Raw genomic sequence first — 11,660 nt, 5'->3', positions numbered from 1 at the left:
TCCCACTTTCTCCCCATAACCCTTAATCCCCTTGTCTATCAGAAACCTATCTACCCATGACTTAAATATATTTTAGTTTTATTTCTAGTTTAATAATATCCTTTCTATAACAGGGTGACCAGAACTGTACACAGTATTCCAAGTGTGGCCTTACCAATGTCTTGTACAACTTCAACAAGACGTCCCAACTCCTGTATTCAATGTTCTGACCGATGAAACCAAGCATGCCGAATGCCTTCTTCACCACTCTGTCCACCTGTGACTCCACTTTCAAGGAGCTATGAACCTGTACCCCTAGATCTCTTTGTTCTGTAACTCTCCCCAACCCCCCAGCATTAACTGAGTAAGTCCTGCCCTGGTTCAATCTACCAAAATGCATCACCTCGAATTTGTCTAAATTAAATTCCATCTGCCATTCATCAGCCCACTGGGCCAATTGATCAAGATCCCCTTGCAATTGGAGATACCTTTCTTCACTGTCCACTATGCCAGCGATCTTAGTGTCATCTGCAAACTTACTAACCATGCCTCCTATATTCTCATCCAAACCATTAATATAAATGACAAATAACAGTGGGCCCTGCACTGATCCTTGAGGGATACCGCTGGTCACAGGCCTCCAGTTTGAAAAACAACTCTCTACAACCACTCTCTGGCTCCTGTCACGAAGCCAATTTTGTATCCATTTAGATACTTCAATCTGGATCCTGTGAGATTTAACTTTATGCAACAACCTACCATTCGGTACCATGTCAAAGACCTTGCTAAAGTCCATGTAGACAACATCAACTGCACTGCCCTCATCTACCTTTTTGGTTACCCCTTCAAAAACTCAATTAAATTTGTGAGATGTGATTTTCCACTCACAAAGCCATGCTGACTGTCCCTAATCAGTCCTTGTGTCTCTAAATGCCTGTAAATCCTGTCTCTCAAAATACCTTCCAACAATTTACCCACCACAGATGTGAGGCTCACTGGCCTGTAGTTCCCAGGCTTTTCCCTGCAGCCCTTTTTAAACAAAGGCACAACATTTGTCACTCTCCAATCTTCAGGCGCCTCACCCGTGACTATCGATGATTCAAATATCTCGGTTAGGGGTCCCGCAATTTCCTCCCTAGCCTCCCACAATGTCCTGGGATAAACTTCATCAGGTCCCAGGGATATATCTACCTTGATGCGCTTTAAGATTTCCAACACCTCCTTCTCTGTAATATGTACACTCCTCAAGATATCACTAATTATTTCCCCACGTTCCCGAACATCCATGCTTTTCTCACATTGTTGTGGCTCTGGAGGTCACATGTAGGCCAGACCGGGTAAGAAGGGCAGGGTTCCTTCTCTAAAGGACATTAATGAACTAAAAACTTAAGAACACATGGACAGGAGCAGGAGGAGGCCACTCGGCCCCTTGGTATGATTCAGTAAGATCATGGCTGGTCTGATGTTGTTTTGAGTTATTGATGGGATATGGGTGTCGCTGGGCAGAGTTTATTCCCCATCCCCAGCTGTCCTTGTGAAGGTGGTGGTGAGCCGCCTTCTTGATTCGCTGCAGTTCCTGTGGGGTCGGTACAGCGCTGTTAGAGAAGGAATCCCAGGATTTTGACCCAGCGACAGTGAAGGAACAGCTATATATATTTCCGAGTCAGGATAGTGAGTGACTCGGAGGGGAACCTGCAGGTGGGGGTGTTCCCAGGTATCTGCTGCCCTTGTCCTTCTAGATGGTATCACAGAATCCCTACAGTGCAGAAGGAGGCCATTCGGCCCATTGAGGCTGCACTGACCACAATCCCACCCAGGCCCCACCCCCATAACCCCACATATTTACCCAACTAATCCCCCTGACACTAAGGGGCAATTTACTATCGCCAATCCACCTAACCGCACGTCTTAGGAGTGCTCCTGTATTTGGAAGGTGCTGCCTAAGGATCTTTGGTGAATTGCTGCCGTGTATCTTGTAGATAGTACAGACTGCTGCAACTGGGCGATGGTGCTGGAGGGAGTGGGTGTTTTGGGTGTGGTGCCAATCAAGCAGAGCTGCTTTGTCCTGGATGGTGTTGAGGTTTTTGAATGATGGCACAGTGGGTTAGCACTGCCGCCTCACAGCACCAGGGAACTGGCTTCGATTCCCGGCTTGGGTCACAGCCTGTGCAGAGGCTGCACATTCTCCCCATGTCTGTGTGGGTTTCCTCTGGGTGCTCCGGTTTCCTCCCACAGTCTGAAAGACGTGCTGGTTAGGGTGCATTGGCCGTGCTCAGTGGGGATGGGAAATGTGGCAAGCGTTAAGTTCAGCGGGAATGGGAATTTCTGTTGTTGGGTGGAGCTGTAAAACTCTGCCCGATGTACACACAGAGACACAGCCCAGAATTCCCAACCGGAATCTCCGGAATGAGATCAATCCGTGCAGTGAGTCATCCAGCCCAGCACAGCTCCTGCTCCTCAGACAGGCAGCTACAGGAGGAGGCCATTCAGCCCCTTGAGACTAGTACACAGGAACAGGAGGAGGCCATTCAGCCCCTTGAGACTAGTGCACAGGAACAGGAGGAGGCCATTCAGCCCCTTGAGACTAGTACACAGGAACAGGAGGAGGCCATTCAGCCCCTTGAGACTACCACATAGGGACAGGAGCCCTTTTCTCATCTTAAACGCCTCTGGTAACTCACCAGTTTATGCGGACGTGGATGGATTGGGGACGGCGGGATTTATCCCGTTTTCCACAGTTTTCTCTCACCACTTTCCCACCTTCCCAGAGCCCTGATCGGATTCTCCTCGTCCTCACTTCCCACCTCACCAACTGCCATACGCAACACATCATTTTCTGCCATTCTCTCCGTGATGTCACCTCCACCAAACATCCCCCACACGCCCACCCACCCCCCCCTCCCCGGTCAGTATCCCGTAGGGACCGTGACATCCTGGGCCCCTCTTCAGTCATCCCCCACACCCCTGCTCCTTCCCATGGCACCTTCCTGTGTAATGGCAGCAGATGGATCAGCTGTCCTTTTACCTCCCCCTGTCCCTCCTGCCTGCCCTCCTCGTGGTGTGACCATCCCTGTGCTCTGTCAGGATGCCCCCACAGGCCTTGAGCTTCCAGTTTCCAGTCATCTTAATTCTCCGCTCCTGTCCCACTCCACCTGCGAGCTCAGACACTGAACCCTGAGGATCAGCAGCTTACCCCTCCCCCCTCCTCATTCTGCTGAATCTGTACCCCGCACTACCCCCAATCCCACCACCAGCAACACCGTCCCCCCCCAACTCCTGCCAGTGGGACAGTGCCCAGAACTCACTCCTCAGCACCCTCCCTCTCTGTCACTGCCTCTCTGGGTGCTGCCTGGGCTCCCACAGGGGAAACAGCAGCCTTGTCCGTGCCTATCTGCTCCCTGGTGTTTCCCTGCTGTGTGCAGTGACCCTGAACCCAGCACAACAACCAAATGGATTGTGAAACTTGCTCAGCTCTCTGCACATTGGCAAGCTGCTTTGCCAGAGTCCTGTGGTTTTACACAGAGCTGCTGTCAGGGAAACACATTCTGGGGCGAATTTCGACACGTTGAGTCACAGCAAAGTGTAAAACCCACAGTGAACATTGACGTCGCTCTCGCTCTGATAGAGCTCGCTGATTGAGTCAGATTATTCAGCTCAGAGGCAGCAGGAAACTGCTTCCAGCTGACACCATCAGCTTGCTGACTCGGGCTTTACCCTGCTCCCGGCTAATCCCCACATCACAAGCTAAAAAAAACAAAGAATTACATTTGTGTAGCACCTTCCATAACCACCAGACATTTCAAAGCTCGTTACAGCCAATGAAATACTGCTAACATGTAGTCACTGCTTTAATGTAAGAAATACTGTAACCACTGCATGCACAGAAAGATCCCAAAAACAGTAATGGGACAAATAGACAATTTATACACAGTGGCATGGTGGGTTAGCACTGCTGCCTCACAGTGCCAGGGACCCGGGTTCAATTCCAGCCTCGGGTAATTGTCTGTGTGAAGGCTGCACATTCTCCCCGTGTCTGCTTGGGTTTTCTCCGGGTGCTCCGGTTTCCTCCCACAGTCCAAAGATGTGTGGGTTAGGTGGATTGGCTGTGCTTAATTGCCCCTTAATGCCAGAGGACTAGGGAGGGTAAATATGTGGGGATCCGGGGATAGAACCTGGGTGGGACTGTGGTCGGTGCAGGCTCGATGGGCTGAATGGTCTCCTTCTGCACTATAGGGATTCAGTGATTCCCACAAGACGTTTAATAAGATTCCACATCATAGATCATTAGTAATAATGAAAATAATCCTGTGACAGGGATTGGTGACGGGGGTGGCGGTGGTGGTGGGGGGGGCAGTAAGAGGGTTGGGGACTGGGAGTGAGGGGGGAGGAACCGGGGGGGAGGGGGTGTGGGTGTGGGTGGATGGGGGGAGCGCTGGTGATGGGGGCAGTGGGGGGGGGTGGGTACTGGGAGTGGGGGGGGAGGGGGTGGATGGGGGGCATTGGTAATGGTGGTGGTAGTGGGGGAGGGGGGGGAGTGGGGGGTGTGGTAGGGTAGTGAGGGGGGTTGGGGACTGGGAGTGAGGGGGGAGGAACCGGGAGGGGTGTGGGCGGCGGGGGGGGAGGGGGGGGTCGCTGGTGATGGTGATGGTGGACAGTGGACAGAGTACCCTTCGTCGTCCAGTACTTCCCCGGAGCGGAGAAGCTACGACATCTTCTCCGGAGTCTTCAACATATCATTGATGAAGACGAACATCTCACCAGGGCTATCCCCACACCCCCACTTCTTGCTTTCAGACAACCACACAACCTCAAACAGACCATTGTTCACAGCAAACTACCCAGCCTTCAGGAGAACAGTGACCACAATACCACACAACCCTGTCACAGCAACCTCTGCAAGACATGCCGGATCATCGACATGGATACCATCATCACACGTGAGAATACCGTCCACCAGGTACATGGTAAATACTCTTGCAACTCGGCCAACATTGTCTACCTGATACGTTGCAAGAAAGGATGTCCCGAAGCATGGTACATTGGGGAGACCATGCAGACGCTACGACAACGGATGAATGAACATCGCTCGACAGTCACCAGGCAAGACTGTTCCCTTCCTGTTGGCGAACACTTCAGTGGTCACGGGCATTCAGCCTCTGACCTTCGGGTAAGCATTCTCCAAGGCGGCCTTCACGACACACGACAGCGCAGAGTCGCTGAGCAGAGACTGATAGCCAAGTTCCGCACACATGAGGACGGTCTCAACAGGGATCTTGGGTTCATGTCGCACTATCTGTAACCCCCGTAACTTGCCTGGGTTTGCAAAACCTCACTTACTGTACTGTCTGGAGACAATACACATCTCTTTAAACTGTGATCAGTGCTCCTTCCACTCACATTATCAGCCACTTCAGGCCTTGAACAGCAGGTTAGGTGTAAGGATTCGCATTCTAATCAGTAATCTCTAAACTGTCTGTGCTTTATATGCTCTGTCTGAGGCCAGAACTCTCCATTCACCTGACGAAGAGGGAAACCTCGAAAGCTTGTGCGTTTACTATCAAATAAATGGGTTGGACTAAAACCTGGTGTTGTCAGACTTTTTACTGTGTTTACGCCAGTCCAACGCCGGCATACCCACATCATGACTACTATCGATGGTGATGGGGGCAGTGGGGGGGTGTGTGGGTGGATGGGGGGCTGGTGATGGTGATGGGGGCAGTGGGGGGGTTGCTGTCGCTGTTGGAAGGAGACAGACGGTGAGGGTAAAGGGTATGGAATCTGATTAGTGCTTCAACAATGTATGTTCCCCAGGGAACCGTTCTGGGCTTTTCACTATTTATTGATTGGATTAAGTGTCTGAGGGACTGTGAACATTATAAAGTTACACAGAGCGACTCAATCAATCAACTGAACTACGGCAAATAGAGGCGAATGGATAAATCCGAGCTCATTCATAAAATTCCACAAAGGACAAATTGGAATGTTATCCGATTCCGATCAATGGGAAAGCAGTTACACAAATCACACTGATACACAGCAGGGTCAAGCACAGCCTTGGTCAGTCCTGTCTCAGGGAGGATGTATCGGTCACCATCGATTCACCAGGATACACAGCCTAGTGCTGATAATATCCACAATCCCAATCCCAGCTCTCCCCGTCATCCCAGCATGGAATTCTTGAGAAAAGGGAGGCCTGGCGTGAATCTCTGTTGTCTCACGTGAGTGAGTGAGAAATGTGTCGTAATCATTTCCATTTCAGTTGATGGTAAATGCCATCGGGATGAGTTATTTTCTTGTTGAGAAGACAGGCCAAGAATAGAACAGTGTTATTTCCAGAAACGTGAACAAACTGAATCAGTGAGTGATTCTCACAGACATCTGACCCAGAAAGCAGAAACTGTCAGCAGAGTGAAAGAACATCTCAGTTTCCACCTCAGAAGCTGCTGTCTGCCCAGCTGTGTTCCCAGCTGTGTGTTCCCCACTGTGTGTTCCCAGCTCTGTGTGTTCCCAGCTCTCTGTGTGTTCCCCACTGTGTGTTCCCAGCTCTGTGTGTTCCCAGCTCTCTGTGTGTTCCCCACTGTGTGTTCCCAGCTCTGTGTGTTCCCCGTTGTGTGTTCCCCACTCTGTGTTCCCAGTTCTGTGTGTTCCCTGCTGTGTGTTCCCTGTTGTGTGTTCCCAGCTGTGTGTTCCCTGTTGTGTGTTCCCAGCTGTGTGTTCCCTCTTGTGTGTTCCCAGCTGTGTGTGTTCCCCGCTCTGTGTTCCCAGCTCTGTGTGTTCCCCGCTGTGTGTTCCCCGCTCTGTGTACCAGTACCATGTGGGGAGGGTCTTCAGGTAGAGGATATCCAAGGGGCTGACTGAAGGGGAGGCACAGAGGGAGGGAGGCCTCTGATATGGCGGCTTCCCCTGAGGGCTGACACTAGGGGACTGGGGGTAGAGAAGAGATGGGCATCTCAGCAGCTGTGATACCACAGTAATAACTGTTGGCACCATCACAAGTTGTACAAGAGCAGCATGGTGGCACAGTGGTTAGCGCTGCTGCCTCACAGCGCCAGAGACCCAGGTTCGATTCCCAGCTCGGGTCACTGTCTGTATGGAGTTTGCACGTTCTCCTCGTGTCTGTGTGGGTTTCCTCCGGGTGCTCCAGTTTCTTCCCACAGTCCAAAGATGTGCGGGTTAGGTGGATTGGTCATGCTAAATTGCCCCTTAGTGTCCCAAGATGGATAGGTTAGAGGGATTAGCCATGATAAATGCATGGAGTTGTGGAAATGGGGGGTGAGGAGGGAGTCGGGGGGGTATTGAACCAGGATAAGATGCTGAGTTGGTGCAGGTTTGATGGACAGAATGGCTGCCTCCTCCAGTGTAGGGGTTCTACAATTCTATGGTTCCATTCCACAATAACATCTGTCTCCAGTAAACATTTAGAAATGTGATCTCTGCAGATCAGATTGTTCAGAGTTTGCAAAATAACAGTCCGGTGGATGTGAGATCTTATCCTGAATGCAGCAAGAATTAGCTTAGGGAAATCTAGAACCAGGGGGTGTAGATGGGGTAAATCTAGAACTGGGGGATTTAGAACTGGGAGAATCTAGAACCAGGAGAGCCCAGACAGGGAAAATCTAGAACTTCACAGAATCTAGAACGCCGGTGAAGCTGGATGGGCAAATCTAAATAGGGGGTCTAGAACCATGACGATCTAGCCGAGTGGATTCTAGAACTGATGGATCTAGAACCAAGAGAATCAAGATAGGAGGAATCTAGAACAGAGGGCACAGCTTATAAATGGTCTCCCATCGGACAGAGTGGAGGAATTTCTGTTGTCAGGGGGTGGTTAGTGTGTGAATTCTCCATGGAAAGCAGTGAGGGTTGAGTCATTGAATGTATTCCAGGCTGTTAGCCAGAGTTTTGATTGACAAGGCAGTCAGAGTTTCTGGGGGCAGGTAGAAGAATGGAGTTAAAGTGACAATCAGACCCTCCATGATCCTAGTCAATGTCTGGAAGGGCCAAATGGCCTCTTGCTCCTATTCCTTGTCACCATGAGCTGTCACTTTGTCCTTGTCTGCTGAGCACTGAACAAATGCTGTTGTTAAACTCGGTAATACCCACCGGCTGATGGAATGTGTTCCAAAATTCCCAGGTGAAGAAAGAGTTAAAAGAATCTCTGTGATTTCCCAGTCTGTGACACAACACGGAACTCCCGGCAATGCTGCTTATATAAAATGTACTTCCCACTTCGACAGGCATTCAACTCCTGAAGAAACAATTCTCAACACCAATCACACAGCATGGACAAAGTGACAACGTGAGAGATTTCCTTCAACGTTACATTATATCTGCGGGAGGAGGGGGGAGGAGGTGGTGGGGGAGGAGAGTAGGGAGGAGGGGATGTGGAGAGGGTGGGGGGGAGGGGAGAGTGGGGAGAAGGGGAGAGTGGGGAGGAGGAGAGGAGGGGAGGAGGGGAGAGGAGAGAGTGGGCTATTTTACCTGGATTGTGGGGGGTTGACTTTGTTAGCTGCAATGATTTAGTTTTGATGGCAGTGCAGGGAGCTGGGAGAGAGTTTAGGCTGGATTGAAAAACTGTAAATAAACTGCTAAACATTCTGAACTTAAAGCTGGAACCTCAACAGGCTGGGAATGGGGATTGAGGGAGCTCAGAATGAGGGAGCTTGGAGTGAGGGGGCTCGGACTGAGGGAGCTCAGAGTGAGGGAACTCGGACTGAGGGAACTCGGAGCGAGGGAACTCAGAGTGAGGGGGCTCAGACTGAGGGGGCTCAGATTGAGGATAGTCAGAATGTCAGGGAGTGAGTTGGGGTCTGAAGTTGGTCACGGGGTTGGGGCTGGCGTTGTGATGTGTATCTGGATGTGGATGCTCTCTGTCTGGGGGATGTGCAGTGTGTGGTGATGTGTCAATAATGTTCTCATTAGTGACTGTGCTTTACTGGGGGGAAGTTGTGTGGATCTGTGACTTGTATCAAAAGTGGATCATTCAGAATGTTCTGAAATAAGATTGAGGTTTATGGAGTTCTGACACCAGGCTGATGGGAGCTAATGATATCAGACAGGGAAGGATTCCTCCTATTTCTACAAGGCGAAGCCAGCAGCTCTTATTCCCGGTAACTGCCGGAAGCTCGGAAAATGATTGATTCAGATTGGACGATGTGAAACTCACTCTTTTCTCTTCAATTTCCCAGGACTGAGGTTCTGAATAACAGACCAGTGATTGGTGAGTGATCGAACATTGGGAAACCCTCCTGAAAGAGCTGAGCACTGAGATAAATTCAAGCAATTCAGGCAAAGTCAGCTTGGTTTTGTGAATGGGAAATAACATTCACCAAATTATTGAGTTGGTTGAGGAAGTAACAGGTTGTGTGGATAAAGGGGAACTGGTGAACCTCCACAGAGCCTGTCCACCATCCACAAGGTACAAGTCAGGAGTGTGATGGAATACTCCCCATTTGCCTGGATGGGAGCAGCTCCAACACTCAAGAAGCTCAACACCATCCAGGACAAAGCAGCCCTGCTTTATTGGCCCCCCATCCACAAACACCCACTCCCCCCAGCACTGACATTCAGGAGCAGCAGTGTGTACCATCTACAAGATTCACTGCAGCAATTCACCAATGTTCCTTAGACAGCACCTTCCAAACCCACCAGCACTTCCATCCAGAAGGACAAGGGCAGCTGATACATGGGAACAGCCTCACCTGGAGGTTCCTCTCCACTCACCATCCTGAATTGGAAATGTCTCGCTGTTCCTTCACTGTCGCTGGATCAAAATCCCAGGATTGCCTCCCTAACAGCACTATGGGTGTACCTACAGCTCAGGGACTGCAGTGGTTTAAGAAGGCAGCTCATCACCACCTTCTCAAGGGAAATCAGGGATGGGCAATAAATGCTGTCCTAATCAGTGATACGCAAATCACATCAATGAATCAAAATATTTTTGGAAGAGTAAGAGAGGATTTGATTGAAACCTTTAAGATCCTGAAGGAATTTGACAGAATGGATGTGGAGAGGATGGTTCCTCTTGTGGGAGAATCCCAAACCATTTTATATATACACAAGGAGCAAGAGGGTAGTTAGGAAAAGGGTGTGTGTCCACTCGAGCTCAAAGGACTGAGTTTATGTGGGAGTTGGAGGAAGTGGGTGAGGTCCTTAATGAATTCACAAAGGAGAAGGGCACACATTGTGGTGGTGAGTGTAGGGAGGGGGGGGCCAATATTCTAGGGCATGTCGATATAAAAAAGGTGAGGGTGTTGTGAGTTTTGAAAAACATTAAGGGCGACATGTCCCCAGGACCTGATGGGATCTATCCCAGAATACTGAGGGAGCCGGGGAAGGAAATTGCTGGGGCCTCGTACGAAATCTTTCTATCCTCTTTAGTCACAGGAGATGTCCCAGAGGGCTGGAGAATAGCCAATGTTGTTCCTTTGTTTAAGAATGGCTACAGGGATAATCTGGGAAATTACAGACCGGTGAGCCTTGTCAGTGGTAGGGAAATTATTGGAGAAGATTCTTAGGGACAGGACTTAATTGTATTTGAGAAACTATGAACATACGAGCAATAGGCAGCATGGATTTGTGAAGGGGAGGATGTGTCTCACTAACTGGATCGTGTTTTTGAGGAAGTGATGAAGATGATTGATGAGGGTAGGGCAGTGGATGTTGTCTGCATGGACTTCAGTAAAGCCTTTGATAAGGTCCCTCATGGCAGACAGGTACAGAAGGTGAAGTCACATGGGATCTAGGGTATCTGTCTGGATGGATGCAGAATTGGCTTGGTTATAGAGGACAGAGGGTAGTGGTGGAAGGGTGTTTTTCAGAATGGGGATCTGTAGCTAGTGGTGTTCCACAAGGATCAGTGCTGGGACCTCTGTTGTTTGTTGTATATATAAATGATCTGGAGAAAATATAGGTGGTCCAATTAGTACGTTTGTGGATAACACAAAGATTAGGGAGTTGCAGATAGTGAGGAGGATTTCCAGAGGGCACTGCAGGATATAAATAGATTGGAGAGCTGGGCGGAAGGATGGCAGATGGAATTTAATCTGGGCAAATATGAGATGCTGCATTTTGGAAGGTGTAGGGAGGACACAGAGGGTGCTGAGTGTGCTGTCAGAGGAGGGGGTAGAAGCAGATACAATAGCAATGTTTAAGAGGTATCTTGACAGATACATGAATAGGCAGTGAATAGAGGGATAAGGGCTGTGTAAAGACAAAAGGGCTTTAGTTTAGAAAGATGTTATGTGTTTGTACAGGCTTGGAGAGCTGAAAGGTCTATTCCTGTGCTGTACTGTTCTGTGTTCCTTCAATAGAAACAATGTGCAGGGGGCAGGCAAAAGGCAGGAGAATGACAATAAGTCATGATGCTTGGTTGGAGAGCCAGTGCACTGTCAGAGTTCTATGAGGAGGCCATTTGGCCCATTAAGTCTGCACTGACTCTCCGACACAGAGCATCCTACCCAGGTCCAACCCCACGCATTTACCCCACTAACCGCACACCCCACCCCACCCCCCTGCCCCCCAACCTACACATCTTTGGACACTAAGGGAGAATTTAGCATGGCCAATCCACTGAACCTGCACATTTTTAGACTGTTGGAGGAAACCGGATCACCCAGAGGAAACCCATGCAGACACGGGGGGAATGTGCAAACAGCACACAGACAGTGACCCAAGGAATC

The 11,660-nt window shown here is 49.9% G+C and overlaps 1 protein-coding gene across 1 annotated transcript in view; it reads left to right on the top strand.

Annotated features, from left to right (window-relative positions):
• Positions 1–8,166: 8,166 nt before the first annotated feature.
• The window catches only part of LOC145354259 (gamma-glutamyl hydrolase-like), a 28,773-nt gene continuing 25,279 nt past the window's right edge, over positions 8,167–11,660 (top strand). The window contains exons 1-2 of the mRNA XM_080205348.1: positions 8,167–8,278; positions 9,168–9,199. Of these exons, the coding sequence (XP_080061474.1) occupies positions 8,262–8,278; positions 9,168–9,199 (49 nt within the window). The 5' untranslated portion in view covers positions 8,167–8,261. The remainder of the gene's footprint in view (positions 8,279–9,167; positions 9,200–11,660) is intronic.

The sequence above is a fragment of the Carcharhinus amblyrhynchos genome, chromosome 17 (genome assembly GCF_965287045.1).
Source record: "Carcharhinus amblyrhynchos chromosome 17, sCarAmb.v2.hapA, whole genome shotgun sequence".
Taxonomy (NCBI): Eukaryota; Metazoa; Chordata; class Chondrichthyes; order Carcharhiniformes; family Carcharhinidae; genus Carcharhinus; species Carcharhinus amblyrhynchos.
This window is presented reverse-complemented; position numbering and strand designations above follow the sequence as displayed.